General features: G+C 54.9%; 5 protein-coding genes across 5 annotated transcripts; 3 read left to right on the plus strand and 2 right to left on the minus strand.

The window, feature by feature from the left end:
- Positions 1–1,268: 1,268 nt before the first annotated feature.
- F5144DRAFT_626164 (kinase-like domain-containing protein) lies at positions 1,269–3,085 on the plus strand (the record flags this gene model as incomplete). The annotated part of the gene is made up of 2 exons (XM_066792251.1): positions 1,269–1,767; positions 1,917–3,085. The coding sequence occupies 2 exons, from the start codon at positions 1,269–1,271 to the stop codon at positions 2,915–2,917; spliced, it is 1,500 nt and encodes a 499-aa protein (XP_066649518.1). The 3' UTR covers positions 2,918–3,085.
- A 724-nt stretch (positions 3,086–3,809) lies between these two features.
- F5144DRAFT_80744 (uncharacterized protein) lies at positions 3,810–4,607 on the plus strand. The gene has a single exon (XM_066793437.1). The coding sequence runs from the start codon at positions 4,013–4,015 to the stop codon at positions 4,499–4,501; it is 489 nt and encodes a 162-aa protein (XP_066649519.1). The 5' UTR covers positions 3,810–4,012; the 3' UTR covers positions 4,502–4,607.
- A 4,172-nt stretch (positions 4,608–8,779) lies between these two features.
- F5144DRAFT_638942 (uncharacterized protein) lies at positions 8,780–10,551 on the plus strand (the record flags this gene model as incomplete). Its single annotated transcript, XM_066792702.1, has 3 exons — positions 8,780–8,985; positions 9,050–9,051; positions 9,218–10,551. The coding sequence occupies 3 exons, from the start codon at positions 8,780–8,782 to the stop codon at positions 10,246–10,248; spliced, it is 1,239 nt and encodes a 412-aa protein (XP_066649520.1). The 3' UTR covers positions 10,249–10,551.
- A 216-nt stretch (positions 10,552–10,767) lies between these two features.
- Positions 10,768–15,030, minus strand: F5144DRAFT_589499 (uncharacterized protein; the record flags this gene model as incomplete). Its single annotated transcript, XM_066790045.1, has 5 exons — positions 10,768–10,786; positions 10,962–12,260; positions 12,340–13,656; positions 14,122–14,559; positions 14,777–15,030. The coding sequence occupies 5 exons, from the start codon at positions 15,028–15,030 to the stop codon at positions 10,768–10,770; spliced, it is 3,327 nt and encodes a 1,108-aa protein (XP_066649521.1).
- Positions 15,031–15,097: 67 nt separating this feature from the next.
- F5144DRAFT_544177 (uncharacterized protein) lies at positions 15,098–15,736 on the minus strand (the record flags this gene model as incomplete). The annotated part of the gene is made up of 2 exons (XM_066787282.1): positions 15,098–15,433; positions 15,491–15,736. The coding sequence occupies 2 exons, from the start codon at positions 15,734–15,736 to the stop codon at positions 15,098–15,100; spliced, it is 582 nt and encodes a 193-aa protein (XP_066649522.1).
- Positions 15,737–15,738: the final 2 nt, after the last annotated feature.

Consider the following 15,738-nt stretch of genomic DNA (forward strand, 5'->3'; position numbering starts at 1 on the left):
CCACCGTCCTTGTCTATAGTTCCCCGTGTCACCACGCTTCGGAGCGCTTCTAGGTTTGGCGGTCAATTGGACAACTACCCGGTTGCAAACTAGTCAAAGGGGATATGGTTCAGCGACATACTGAACGATGAGAAGACTCAGGAGGCAAATCGCTGGTTCGGTGACGCAACCCTAACTCCTGAACTCAGTAAGTATAAGTAGATCCAGAAGGCTCTGCGCCAACGTCTGGCATCTCAACCAAGAAGAGGGCAAGGGTCTCCCTTTGTTTAGGGGACCGACCACATATTCATGCACTCATCTGCGTTCAATTGCGTTCTGTGACCGTCGTCGAAAAAAGATCGGGATTCTGTTGTCTGTTTCTGTTTGCCAGCGCCTGGGGAGAATGCGCCCTCGGGGGTCTTATATACAATAACGCCAGTGCTGCAGACGGAAAGACAGTAACAAGCCGGCGTCCCAGTTCAATGCAGTCGCATTCATCTCATGGGGTTCTTTGTCGCTCAACAACAACAACAACGACAACAACAATATTCGACGTGATCAGTTTTACATTGTACGGCATCTTGTCCTCCAGGCCCGTGTTGTATTGTGTCAGGATCCAAGGGCGCAATCGTACCCGGCGGCGCGGGCCGCATAGGTACCAACGACTTTATTTCGGGGATGGCACATTGTTCTTGGAAACTTGATCAGCATGAAGGTCATCAAATGCTTTTCGCCCGGCTGTGACATATGTCACATAAATTATCACGGAGATTCCGGTTCTCGCTGTCATGTTTTGGAGTTTCATCATACTCGGTACCTAACCTGAGAGTCTAATCGATTGCGCTTTGCCATCGTAAGCCTTGACTGGAATTTGAGACTGATATTCGAGACAATTTGTCGTGTTAAGCAAGACGGGTACACCTGCCACTAGAATATTTGTCCCGCACAGGTGGGTGGGTAGCCGTCGCCCAGGGAACTAATCCACACCCTGCTGGCCGCGGCGCTCTCTTCAGCGTTCTCCCGGAGGGAGCCCGCTCAAAACCAAACCGCCCTGGATTTTCCTTCCTCGCTTGTCCCCCGTCGGAAAATACATGTACTTAGCTAGGTATCTACCTTACTTAACCACACAAGTTCTAGCAAACCCACCAACTGGGTACATACCTACGCAACCTCAACTTCCAACTCCTTATTCTGGGCTCTTCCCCAATTTGTCTTCTTCTTATCAATCCACAGCTATCAAAAGCAACTATTTCCAAACCCACTATCTGGAAGAGGGATACCTAGCCACCATGTTCCGGGACAATTGTACCGTTGATATCGGCGTCGAGACCGAGGATACCGACATGTATCAGGAGGGCGGCTTCTGCCCGATCCATCTCGGCGACTCCATTGCTGGTCGTTTCGAGATTCTACTCAAACTGGGCCATGGGAAATCCGGAACTGTTTGGCTCGTTAGCGATTCCGAAAACCGCCATGGCCGTTATGTGGCGTTGAAAGTCGTGGCGGCAGCGTATTCTGAGAACTACGAGCCAACGGCCGTCCTTGACCGACTGAAGAAACATGAGCGCGATCACGGAAATCCGGGGGTTTTCCTAGTTGAGTTCGAGCGCCTATTCCATACTAGTAGAAACGGCCGCCACTTGTGCCAGGTCTTTCCGGTGCTGGGACCGCCCCTCTCTTCATTGAATATTCACTGGAATCGCTTATACCCAACATTCGGCAGGGAGTTTGGCCGCCAGGTTGCCAGCGGTGTCGCCACTATGCACTCCTTGGGTGTTTGCCATGGAGGTAAGTTTACAGGGCCTTTTTCATCCCCCCAATGCTCTCTTCCTCATCACCCCCCCAGTGCCCTCTTCCTCAACATCCCCCCAGTGCCCCCTTCCGACCCTAGAAATGAGTCAAGGGACCCATCCCTAACACCGCGCTTTTGCTTATAGACTTGACCACGACGAACCTCGCAATCCGGTTCGGGAAATCGTTCGACCATCTGACGGAGCAAGAACTGCTCGCTATATTCCCGAGCCCGCGGAGAAGATTAGTCAACGACTGTTTCGAAGAGAAGGACTCGCCTGGACCGCAGTATGTGGTCGCGACCCCTGACCTCACCCTACTGCCGGTGAATTACTTCTCCACCGGGATCTGCATCCTCGACTTTGACCAAGCGTTCCTGGCCGACAGCGCTCCTCGTCATATCACCAACACCCCGCCATCATACTTGGCGCCAGAGTCCATCTTCGCCCAGACTAATAGCCCTGCATCAGATGTCTGGGCATTGGGATGTGTCCTATTCATGTTGAAATATCCAGTGGAGCTGTTCTCGCACGAGTTTGGCCGCCATCCTCAATCCGCAGTGCATGACATGCATTTTATTTTAGGGCCATTGCCTGAAGAATGGATGTCAATTCCGTTTTTTGATGGGTGGCCCATCCATGAGCTGGACCTTGAACCTGGGGACGAACCCAAGCCTCTCGGGATCCCTCCGAGAATTCACACCGCCTCTCTCGAGGAGTGCGTGGAACGCATCCGCGAAGCACGTTACCCAACTAGCAACATAAAGCCGAGGACTGGGCGCGACTTCTTTTGCTTGGTCATCCCAGGCATTGACCTGGGGGACCAGGAGAGAATAAACCAGTGGGAGACCGAGAATACTCCGCGAATCGAGAAGGAGGACGCAGGGCTCTTCGCCGATCTCCTCCGAAAGATCTTCAATTATGACCACACCAAGCGGATCACGGCAAGCCAAATTCTAGAACATTCATGGATGCAGGAAGCAGGCCAAGAGCGCGGGGACCCCGGGGATGTGGTGCTGGACCCTCATGATATGGACCTTATAATCCACGCCAACCGTGACGTAACACAAGAGTGGTGGAGCAGTTCGCCAACTAGCTCGGGAGGCAAGAGTTCTTCTAGCATGGAACAAACAGATTCGGAGAACTAAAATTGAAAAGAAGAAAAAGGTTCAACTTCAGGCTCCTCTAGCAGGGGTTAGATATCGACTAACCTACCTACTCGTATCCCCCTTTTCTAACCTACCTAGATAGTATAACTAGTTATATGAAATGTAAGTTAACTAGGTACCTTGGCACCGACATGGAATTACTTGAACAATGCTAGAATACTTGCAATACTGAACTTCCCACATGTTCTGACCCTGTACAAGGAAGTGCCAACATAAATAGGTAGTATTCCCCCCTAAAACGGTAGGTACGGGTAGGTATCAAAGAAAAACACCCAAGGATAAAGGGAACTGAAGGAAAAAAAATAAAAATTTGTAGCGTACCTAGGTAGGCACGTATCTTAATTAACCGAGGTAACAACCAAAAAAGAAAACGCCCTCCCCAACCCAAGGCAGAGAAACCGAACAATACATGTAAACAATAAAGAAAACAGCCAAAAGCAATAACACCACCCACCGCTTCAACCCCCTTCCCCCCCACCCTGCACCCACCCCACCCCTCCATGTCACGGTTATGGCCGCATGCAGCCGGCCGGCGGGGTACGCTGGCAGTACCCCGGTCCAATCATTGCGTACGAACGCACAGCCAATGAAGGAACAGCCCTGTTGCTCATAAAGGGCCGTGCCAAGGGAATGAGCAGGTGCTCATTCTGCTCGTTAAGGGAACTGTGAGCACCCTGAGCATCCCGTGCTCAGGATGCTCAGACCTGAGGCCCTGAGCACTCTGAGCACCCTTAGATAGCTAGTATATAGCCACTCGTTCTGGAGAGCTCTGGGAGTTCTCCAGTTAGCAACCACAACTACAGTTCGCTACAAGCTCGCAAGCCTACTGTTGAGACAAGTCGATTGTTGTGCACCCTTTGGCTGCACCGAACCTAAGCATCCACGAGAGATTACCTTCAACGAGGCTGAACCCTAACAGGATAGGATCCTGAAGTAGGTTCGTCACACTCCAACTCCCGCGCAGACGCTGGACAACGCAAGGGAGGCAAGGTTTAGGCCCCTGCTGCCCACGCACCGACGGGTTCTGGACCCGGTGCAACTGTGTACAGGACGACGACTGCTTGTGGTGGGCAGATGGAGCCCGTGGGGTGTGCCGGTTTAGTTGTTGGTTGGCTTGAGTGTTGTCTTGGTGGCGGTCGTCTTGGTGGCGGTCTTGGTTGTCTTGGTGGTGGTGAAGCCTTTGGGGGACGGGGGCTTATTGTTCTTGGTGGGAGCGGGGTTGGGTGCTGTGGGTGGAGCGGTGGTGGTGGTGTTGTGGTTGGTTGTGCGGGTTGGGGGGATGGTCGTGGGTGCCGGTGTTGTTGTTGGGTTGCTGGCTCCGGGGGACCGGGTGTTGGCTGCTGGGTTGAGTTTGCCTCTAGAGGGTGTGGGGACGGTGGTGATGGCGGTGGCATTGGTGTCGGTATTAGGGGGGATGGTGTATCTTGCCACCTGGGCGAAGCTGGGCTTTGCTTGGCTCTGGATCTGAGGCGGGGTGGTGCATTTGTTGCCGTTGTTAGTAATCTCTGTGCTCGAGGGAGGGAAGCTAGCCCTGCCAATGGCGTCGGAATTGTCCTGTTCTGAGAGAGACTCGAGGACGGAGAACCTGTTGTTGCCGCCGGGCTTTTTGGAGTTGACTTTTCTGGAACAGTTTGAGGCGGACGTGCCTGGGGGAGTGCCGCGGGCTACAGTCCCGATGCCATATTGTCAGCGTTAGTATGCCAAAACTGGACATGGCAGTGATATTGCCCTTAGACGGCTAGTGGGGAAGCCGGGTGTTGAGATGTCCAACACGTCTAAGGCAATAGATGCTTACCAGGAAATTCGGGACAGCGGCCAGGAGCGCTGTCAAAATCCATCAGGGCTATCTTTCGGGCAAGTTTCTGCTGCTTGCGCCTCCATCTGTTATATATCCTGGCGTATTCCTGTTTGGGAGGCTGCAGACGCGCCGAATGTCCGCTTAGCCCCTTCGCCCTGAGATGGTCAAACGGGAATCCGAGAGGATACTTGTCTTTATCGAACATCTCTGCGCGGTTCTGTGGCTCCCTGAGAACAGCGGCTCCCGGGGCCACTGTCGTGTGAATATGGACCGTGCGATTGAGACTCGGGAATTCGTCCGACTCCATGGTCACCGTGAGGTGGGGATAGTCTGGCGTTATTCGAATCCCATGCCCGCTCCCATGGTCGGACTTGCGGTGGGTTCCCCATGTAGTGGTATTATGAATGTCCTTGCTATGGAAGTGAATGTCAGCTCTCTCTGATCGCGTTCTTCGAAGCGAATTGTATCTACACACATACTTGATGCGGGCCGTGCTCCAGCCACCTTCGATTGCGATGGTCCTGACAATGTTGCGCAAAACATCTTTGTATTTTGTCGGAAGGACAGCAGAGACTCAGCTCGAGGAGGGGCAACAGGGGCCGACCGCGAACCTTGAGACCTCAAGGGCCCACGGCGGTAGAGAGAGCCGCGGGCACGATCATGCGCTGGACGGGGGGAACCATAGACACGGACAAGGCAGTAGAAGAGGCCTGGAGAGCGAGGTGGTTAAAGAAACGGGACGGCAGAGCGATCACCAGGCCGGCGGACGACTTTGACCATCAGCGGGAGACGCTATTCCGGAACGAAACCCTAAGGAGGCATGACGGTCTCAGCAAGGCGAAAAGCTCACTGCTCATTCAAATCCGGACGGGAGCAATAGGCTTACGGGACTACTTGTTTACACGGGAAGTCCCGGAGGTTCTGACGCCTGCCTGCGAGTGTGGCGAGGGACGAGAGACTGCCGAATACCTGGTAGTGTGGTGTTTGGCCCCACCGTTGACTCGAAGATGGGAGAGAACTGGAATTCGGACACGACGGGACTTTTACTCAGTTCTACACGGTATCAATCCCACGACTGTACGGCTTGCGAGGAGGATCCTCGACTGGCTGATGGACTCGGGGAGGCTGCCGATGTACAGCTTGGCCAGGAGGCTCGAGCTGGAAACGGCGGCCTGAAGCGCCCCCGTTCGGAGGCCAGGAGGCCTCCTCTCTTTGTATACGTAGACTCACCAGAACGCATCGTTCCTTGATTGTTGGTAGGGGTTTTTCACCCGGCCCGGGAGGGCACGGTTTTCCTGTACACTAAATAGCAGAGGGTCCGGCACGCCCTAGGGCATAGCGGAGTATGAATAATATAATATATATATTTTGTCGGAAGGCGTTCTATGTTGCTGTTCCCGAATCGTATCTCGGGTTCCTCGAACGGCAGCTCTTCGGGCGGAGTGTGGCCAAATAGGAGGAGCTTTTTCAGGATGTCATACTTTGCCGGAGGCTCGATCTTTTGGCAAGATTTCAGTTTGGGCTGAACACTCGACATTGTTGAGAGTAGATGGCCGGGTGTCGAGGGACCGAAAACCGGATGGGAAGACGGCAAGGGACAGACCGAATAGTACGGAACCCCGAGGTGGCAGACCAAAGGAGATGACTATTACAGGATATATGAACATAGAAACGGGAAGTGATACAGGCTGACGAGTGATCCAGGAGAAAGGAGATGACAATGGACAAGGTACGTTGATAATGAGGGTTCAAGTTGATTAGCGCACACTTAATACGTATTTTAGACGAGGACGTCGTTCCTGCACACAGGGAAGGGGGTGAAACCAACGGCTCTAGAAACATCCAGAAACAACCTGCTCTCAGGTCCGGGCTAGCCAGGCCTCTCTCAGCGGCCCGGCATGATTGTGGCGGTGGTTAAGGGTGCGCCTCGGGACTCCATTTGTCGACAGGTAGGTTGCACGTGGTTACATGTGCAGGTGCTTGGGGTGTTGGCACATTGCCCACGCGGTTGGAAGTACTGCTGCAGGTAAAAGACACAATGGAAGAGGGTTGGTTTCAGCAGGCCCAGGCCCTAAATCGCAGATTGGTTCCCGAAATAACCTTGAATATGACCCACCATCCACGTTCTACGTCACTGCGTTGTCTTCGAGTCTCGGATTTTCAGCTTAGGGGCTCGATCTTGACCTGTTGGTTGTTGAAATTGTTATCTAAAACTTGAAGTTTGAACCAATCTGGGTAAGGTCATGCTTGGGCTGGGAGGTATTTCGTGCCGTTGGCTCAAAACAGTGCAGGGTTGAGGCGCAGGCATCGGGGCCCCAAACTTGGGCCCTGGGCCGCCAAACGACAGGTTTAGGGCCGGTTGTTGGGGGAGATTCAACTGTTGCCGCGTGAGTGCGTTGAATGACCTTTATCAACAACCGATTTGGGCGGCACGGCTATGGTACGTACCCCTTGCTTACCTCGCCGCTCGTCAACAACTCATGACATGATCCGGACCACCCATTTGTTCGAAAGTCTTGCCCGCTTGCCCATCATTCCCTGGGCACCGCTCAACTTGAGACATACCTCAAAGTTGCCGCATTGGTAATACTCTTTGCAATACGGACCAAGGGTCCTCATTGCATGCACGTGGTGCCGCCTCGACGCATCCTAGGCCCCCATTGCACCTTATCGACTAGTGACGAGAACGTCGGTGGCTGTCGCCGTGTCTATGCCCGTATCCCTTTCCGCGTGCCCCAGCTGCTAATTTTCTTAGAGCTCGGGTTTGTCGTTTGAGCGAACTTTGCATTAATTGTATTATTAATAGCCGTAAATAGCCACCAAACTTGAACATCAACCCACTTACCCCCTATTCCTCGAATCCACAACCATAGGCTTCGGGAGGTCGATAGCGGGTTTGACATCTCTTTCCTAACCCCATTGTCTTCGAAATGGAACAACCCGGGTATTTCGTAATGAGGCCATTGCTGTCTGCTCTTGCGGAAACTGACCCGACCTTCCTGTCAATTGTACATGTACCCGCGCTTTATCAAGGATGGAAGTTACCTCGCCATTTTGTACCGCCCTAGACGTGCTACAGCTTTGGAGATCCCCACGAAGGTACCTCTATGTACCGCGTCATTCCCCTATAAGGGGCTTGTTTAGTGCACTGGTTTATCCTAACCATTCTCCCCCTGTACCTCGCAACACAATTCTGCATCCTCGGCTTTGATGAGGCGGTATTGGCAGAAAGCCTTGCTAGATATCCAAAAAGCATCTCACGGAAATACCTCGACCCCGGGGCTTACGTGGTGCGAGCACGGCGTGGTGATCGCTGATTTGTTGCGGCGCATCTTCACCTACGACTACCGCAAAGCATTTCTGGGAAGGACATTCCTCAAGAGATCTTGTGATAACACCCATGGTTGAAGGGTGATATAGGACTTTCTCAAAGCTTTTTCATTTCAGCTAGGTACTGAACATCAGCGCCGCAGTTGCTCGTTCCCTAATCTCCAACCGGTGTATGAACGGCCGTTGCCGTGGGGGTATTGCTCTCTACCCAGGTAAAGATGCCTAAGATAAACCTGGAAATGCCAAAGATGGCACCTCTGGCCTTTAAAAGCCTGGGTGACGGAAGCGGCTAGCGTGTCACCGTCCCTACATACTTAGACAACCGCTCCATTCCGAGCCATCTGCAGTGAGGCCTACCGCAGCGCCTTGTTACCCTGGCCTCGCTCGGGTCAGCCCCAGACCGAGACATCGACCAATGAAACAAGAGCCAACGATGTCTTGCTTGATCAGGCGGGTTATATGGAACAAACATGTGGTTCTTAACCCCGCTCATGCCAACGTCCTTGGAGGCTGAGTACCTGATGTTTGCTTGACTCGAGTCCGGCCCCAACATCCACAACGATTTACTGTTTACCTCCATCACAATCCATACCTGAGCACCTAAACAGTCATGGTGAAGAAACCGAAGGCCCCAAAGTCCTTCCACTGCGCCATATGTACAAGAGCCTTCAGGAGCGAGGATGCGCTCCTGGCGCACGCTAGGGCCACCCAACATGCTTATTGCAAACCATGCAAGCGATTGTTCAAGTCCCAACAGAGCTTTCAGCAGCACCAGGAAGATTCCCCGGCTCACATCAAACTTCCCGGAAACCCCCAGGGGCCAGTTCATCCTAATCCAAAGGCCAGGGAAATTTCATCGGCTCGCCTCCACCCTTCCGCGGAACAACAACTTGATGTTCCCGTCCAGGCTCTTCAACATGTTCAGGCCTCCCAGCCTCCTCTCGAGGCTGTCATCCTAAACAACGACCTTTCCCGCCGCATAGCCGTCCTCCAACAACAGCTCCTATCACTACAAATCGGGCAGCCCGGCGCACTCGGCCCTGCCCCTATGAACGGCACCATCCCCACCCCAAGGCCAGCACAACCCCCCTTCTTCATCATCCCCCCATCAGCCACCCTCCCCCAACCCCCCCAAGCAACAACAACAACAGCAACAACAGCACCCGCACCACCCCACCTCACCCACCGCGGCATAACCTACACCACCCTGACCCCCACCCAGCAAACCGCCCTGCACCCCCTCCTCCTCGCCCGCTGCCACACACACAAACGCCTCTCCATCGAAGGCTACGACCTGGCCCCCCGCCCACCCGCCACCATCGCCCCGCCGCCGCGCGGCCCCCACAACACCACCCACAGTCCGGGCCATCACCACCACCACCACACAGCGGCGGCGGCAGCGGTGGTGCTCGACTGCGAGATGGCGGGCACGTCCGCGGGGGAGTACCCGATCGCGGTGTCGCTGGTGGATTTCTTCAGCGGCGCGGTGCTGGTGGACGCGCTGGTGCGGCCGGCGGCCGGGGTGGTGGTGCGGGACTGGCGGAGCGGCATCACGGGGATTGGGGCGGCGCGGATGGCGGCGGCGGGGACGGGGATGGCGGGCAGTGGGGACGGGGAGCCGTTGGCGGGGCGGGAGGGGGCGCGCGAGGCGGTGTTGCGGTTTGTGGACGGGGAGACGGTGTTGGTGGGGCAGGCGGTGAGGTTTGATTTGAGGGCGTTGGGGATTGTGCATGGGCGGGTGGTGGACTCGGCGGTGGTGGCGGCGGAGGCGTCGGGGTGGTTTGGGGGGGTGGCCGGGGGTGGTGGGGTGTATAGGAAGATTAAGCGGTGGGCGGGGCTGGAGGAGATGTGTAGGGAGTTGTTGGGAATCCGGATTCGTGGGGGGGAAGGGCAGTCGCATGATAGTTTGGAGGATGTGCTGGCGACGAGGGAGCTTGTGTTGTGGTGCTTGGGGAATCCGGACCAGTTGAAGGCGTGGGCGGCGATGCGTTGGAGTGTGAAGGCGAAAAAGGGTTGGAGGACTCCGCAGGGAAGGAAGGGCGATAGTGGGAGGAACAAAAGGGGCAGGACACAGCCGGCAAGGACCTACATGTACGACTCGGATGATGATAAGATGCTTCGTTGGGAGGATGTGGTCGACTACGAGTGCTGGCCCAAGTCTCCGCCCGACTGGTCCGACTGATGGGAGGGTTACAGAAGGACCGTCGTATTACTGGAGTAAAGGCATGATATTTACTTGCTGTGGAAGTTCTTTTCTAGTAGGGCTTGGACGGGACAAAAGTATTACTAGGCCGGGGGAGTGGAGGGGAGGAATGATATCTTTATTTTCACGCAGTACCTTAGTTACATTGTCCTCGCACCTAGGGCGGGATAATAAGGCCTGAATCGCTCGCCAACTGTCGTTGGGAATGCCAAATCCGAAAGCCCGTCCCGTAAGTCGACTCAATACATGTACTTCGCCCATATGTCGGCAATCTCCTGGGCCAATTTGTCATCCACATCAGTCCTCTACTTGCCTCTACAGCATGCTGACGTAGAAACAGTATCCTGCCTACCTACATGCCCCTCAAAATGCTTGTCGGGTCGTTGATGCTGAGAGAGGCGGGACTAGATCGCAGATACGTGGCAGGACAACCTCATTCACAGGTACCTTACTAAGTACCTAGACAGTATCTCTCTTAGATAATAGTACCCAGACTACCTACTTCAGATCCTTAACCCTCACGAAAACGTCAACCACACCCCCCACAACCACCCCCACAGCCGCCTCCACAACCATCACCACCACACTGGCTCACACACCCCGAACCACACACATCCCCTCCCGTCTGCGCACCCCCACACCCATCCGCCGCCGCACCCGCACCACAACCAAAAGCCCCGCACCCCCCACACCCCCCACACCCACCGTCAGAGTCATCACTACCCGCATCCGACTTCATATCCCTCCGCGTCGCCTTCCAGTCCCGCAACCGCTCATACGCCTGCACCCTTCTCCCCCGCGCCAGGTGCGACCACGCGGCCGCAAAGTACAGGTGGTACTCGCCCTTCTCGAAGTGGTGCGAGAAGGGCTGCGCCCGGTGGATGCCGCCGAGCTTGAGGCGGTCGAGCTTCGCGTCGTCTTGCTGGTGCAGCCATAGTGTGGATTCGTGGAATCGCGGGGACTGGGCCATGGCTGTGGCGGCGCGGAGGAGTGCGTCTTGTGCGGTGAGGAGGGTGAGACGGTTGCGGAACCAGGAGGGGTCCGTCATGGTGCCGGTGGTGGGGTGGGGTTGGTCCGGTGGGGGGTTGGGGTGGGTATGGTTGAGGAGGGAGGGGCTTTGGGAGTCGGGGTGGCTGTCCCGCGGGTAGAGGTAGCGGCTGCGGGAGAGGTGCAGGGAGATGATGGACCAGGAGTCGAAGGGGAAGGCCCAGACGTGTTTGGAGATGTTACAGTCGCCGCAGACGCCAGGGTATCGCTGGTAGGCCTCGGTGCAGTCCCAGGGGAAGAGGTCTTGGTAGGGGTACAGGGGGCCGCCGAAGGCACCCCAGTCGTACCAGTACTCGGTCAGCGTGTCGATGATGTCGGACTCGTCGTGCCTGCCGTAGTGGAACTTGAGCAGGTACTCCTCTGTCAGTCCGTTGGGCACGTCGTATTTGGATCGTGTTTTTTCTTTGATGTAGGCGCCCGGCCGGCAGACGAACGACATTAGGTATTTCTTGTCAGGGGACACCAGCGGACCGAACAGAGCCCTGTCGATCAGGCCGTCGCAAAAGCTTTGGCAGTTGTTGTTCTCCGGGTGCCACTTGAGATCGACTTCCAGTAATCGAGAGACCAGACTGTCGATCACATCCTCCACCCTTAGGACGAGGTACTTCTTTAGGCTGGGCATGAGCCTCTCGACGGCGCCGTCCATCAGCTTGCCCTTGTCGGCGACAGAAAGGCCCTCATTCTCGACCCGCTCACTTTCCGCGAGGAACATATCGATGAGCGTGTCTTCGCTGGCAGGGTCAAAAAAGTTGCAAAAGGCCCCGCCAACAACCTGCTTCATCATAGCTTTGTATCTCTTGACGCTGCGTGGCCGGTTGTGGGAATATAGAATTCGTTCATCCTGACCAGAGACGATCAGGCTATGCTGGATGCTGGATGATGGGACGTGGAAAGGTTGTAGATTCTGCGGGTCACGGCTGGTAATCAGAGCACCTCTCATAGTACTATACCATTATTGTATTCATGTTAGTCACCATAAAAGCAATAGTAATTGACATGAAGGGGGAAGGGTCTGGGACATACTGTGCAACGCCGTTCTCGATAACCAACGGCCCAAACCGTAGCGCCAGGTGTGTGTTCCCCCAGGGGATGTTGTCGGTCATGCTCCTGAGATAGAACGGTATGTCCTCGTGGTTGCTGGTCGTGAACCCGTAGCTGGTCCCAAATTCCCCGAGCGTCGCCTCCAACTGAAGGGCATTTGGGTTTCTGACCTTTTCAGGCTTCTTAAAGCCCCACTGGAAGCGAGCCGCCTCTGCCGCCTTTTTCTCCTCTATCTTTTGACGTTCGACGTCCCTCTCGCGTCGTTCATCGCCAAGCGTTCGGCTGGTGTCTGCCTTCAGCCTTGTGGCGGCATACTTGGCCTCGGCCACCATCTCCGTCAGCTCGAATAGGCCGCAGCGCGGTCTGCCTATCTTGCCGTCTTCGTTGAGGTGCTTGCTGCCGTCTTGTGCCTCGTCAATGGGGAATAAGGTCCTTGTCTTTCCGGTGTTGTCACGCTTTTTGACGCCAACACATTGGCAAATGGAACTCGCGACTTTTGGCGGGACGGCGGCGTCCAGACACGACTGTTTGTGAAGTTTTGTGAACGACGCCTGCCCATAGTGTTTGTCTATGTAGCATTGCTCGCACACCGTGATCTCTGCGTCTTGGAGGTTGCGGAACATGGACCCGCGAATGATGGCGCAGCAGTCGAAGCAGGTCAGGTAAGAAAACACGGGCATGTTCGTCCCATCGTATGACTCGGCGCTCATTTGAGGGGTGGGTGGGCGCTTCCAAAAGCTAAACAGCTTCTCTGGGGCCCGATACTCGATGACCTTGTCGATGTCGAGGAACTGGGCACTCTGCAGCAACATCCTTGCCCTTATTCTCGGAGTGTCTTCAGAGTCATCTTCAGAGGCAAGAGCGGCGCGGATCTCGCCCCTCATGTTTGAGCTCTTCAACTCCGCAAAGATATCCCAGCCCCTATCGGCCAGCGCCTCCGTGTACGACGGCGGGTTATCTCCCCCCCCCTGGACCTCTTCCGATTGTTTGTGTGTGGATTCATAGCGGTGAGTAAACTGGCGAGAGGTATGGCTAACAGAATCGAGAAACGTGTCGTAGCCGTGTACGTGCCGATCCTTTTCGACTGGCAAGGTGACATTGGCGTAGTGCCGTTGCCACTTTTTCAGGGTGAGGAGGATGGGTGGTATTTCTCTGCGTACGCCGTCCCAGTACATCTTCAGCAACTCATCTCGGAGATGAAGTTTGGCAGGGCCAATCCTTTCGCGCGGGATCGAGGGCGAGTTGGTCACATGGCTGGAGCTGGATTCGGAGGACGTTGCAAATGCGGATGCTGTGGTGCTAGAAAGGGGGAGACAAGACAAGAGTGAAGCCATGGGTTAGTTTACGTCGCTGAGGGACAAGTTGTGTGGCAGATAGGGAACCAAAATTCGAGTCGGCTGACTGCTTGCTTCCTTACATGAGGTGAAGACACAATCATCAAGGGCAACCTGATTGCGGCTAGGCTAAGATAGGTACCTATTAGGTGATGGTCTTGATTCAACCAATCACCCGGAACTGCACCAGAGCCGAGCTGAAACAAAAAGGGCCTCTCACCCCTGGGCGTACTCGTGCTCCGCCCACCCGCATTGCATATGTCGGGCGTACAAGGCAGATTTGGGTCAACCAAGGTTTGAGGCTGTCCTGTTGTCTCGCACCACCCCGCGTTTGTCGTTTGGACTCGTGGAACTGGATCGATCTCTGCCGACGGCTGAATGCTCATCCTAATTCTCGACCTATGGTACACCTATTCTTAAACGAGGCTACTTCTTGATAGAATGTCCGACCCAATGGCACTCGTGGCTGTGTTTGAGCCCTCCAGGCCCGCAGTCATACTGCCACCACCTCTTGCGGTTGCCAGGAAGTGCCTTGGCGCACTTCGCACAGTATATTCTCCTTCTCAGCGAGGTTCCCATCCGCAGTGATTTAGTTTCCCGCTCCTCCCTAATGGCGGTGATCTGGTCAGTATCAAGAGAAGAGCAGTGTAAACACAGCGGGATCTTCCCCGGCCCCCACAACGAGGCCATTGCAGAATCAGGACAGCTTGCCCGTTGCACGGCAAGGTTCCCAGGGTGCAGAGTCGCCAACAGCGGTGCGGGTTGTCCGGCTCCACGCAGTAGGTAGCAACCGGTACAGATGGCATAGCAGTCTACCATGTGTTGTGTTGTTCTGGGGACCTTCACATTGCTCTTGAACACCAGACAGCTCTAACCACAGTCCGTTAGCGCCTACTTAGTTACAGTAATGGTAGTATGACTGAAGGAGAAGGAGATGGCTTGCCTGACAGACGAGGGTCGCACAAGCCCAGCAGTGCTCCTTCTGACCTGCATCACAGGCATTCACTGCCAACAACTCTGCCCGCTCACCACTCCCTCTTTTTGACAAGGAGAAGACTGCATCCCGCGTCGCTTTAGAAGTCAACGACGCGTTGATTACGTCTCGGTAATGTAGATGGCTGACGAGGTGAGCCGCAACGCCGTTACTCCGAAACAGACTCGCAAGGGTTTTCTTCTTTTCGTCTGGCGGTGTGTCCCTGTCCTCAATGCCGTGATGGCGGTGTCTGGCTTTATCTAGGCATAAAATAACACGGGTCGCATCAATGAAGAAGATGACGGTCAGTCTGCACAAGCCGGGCAGACTCGCAAACCGCATCAAGTGGAGGGCCTGCAGGATCATGATCGTCCTGTTACCGTTAGTTTGTCGTATTCCCGGCTCAACCATCACAGGGGAGAATCGGGGATCCTTACATGGTCAGGACCGTTGTGATCTGCACCATCAATACGCGCTGGCAGCTGACGACCTTGTTGACATCGCCCGTTGCTTCTTTGACATAGAAGAAGATTTTTGTGCTTTTCTCGCCCCGCAAGGCCCAGCAGCTTTGAAGTGACAGTGGCAAAAACCGGTAGGTGAGAACGACCGAGAAAACCAACAACGCAATGACTATGGCGTCGACGATACAGAGATAGAGATAGCCGCTGGACTTCCTCGCTGTATAAGCTCGGCCTGAGTTGCGGTCCTTCGCTAACCGGTTGCGGGCGATGTAGCCTGCGATGAAACTCCACACTGGCAGAAGAATTCCCTGTTATTAGAAGCGTTAGTGCCCTAATACTGTCATGATTTGCCTGGTGAAACCTACAATGCAAGCTTTGATGCCAACGCTGATGAGCAAGTCCGTTGCATATGCCAATTCGGCGGACTGTCGGATACCATGAAACAAATGAACAGAAACAACGCCATGGATAAAGTATGGCGCGGCAGCTACTATGCGGAGCTGTCGAATCCAATGCTTCCCCCTCCAGAGCGCTATGAGAGTGAACACCACCGAAGGGACAGCTACGGCGCTGTAGATTCCCAACACCACAATTGTTCCTTCTTCGTCCATCT

This window comes from Chaetomium tenue, assembly GCF_020726465.1.
Source record: "Chaetomium tenue strain MPI-SDFR-AT-0079 chromosome Unknown F5144scaffold_1, whole genome shotgun sequence".
NCBI classification, from domain to species: Eukaryota; Fungi; Ascomycota; class Sordariomycetes; order Sordariales; family Chaetomiaceae; genus Chaetomium; species Chaetomium tenue.

Bases quoted from the DNA above. Each gene is read 5' to 3' on its own strand.
- F5144DRAFT_80744 (XM_066793437.1), top strand. From the start codon at position 4,013: ATGGAGCCCGTGGGGTGTGCCGGTTTAGTTGTTGGTTGGCTTGAGTGT.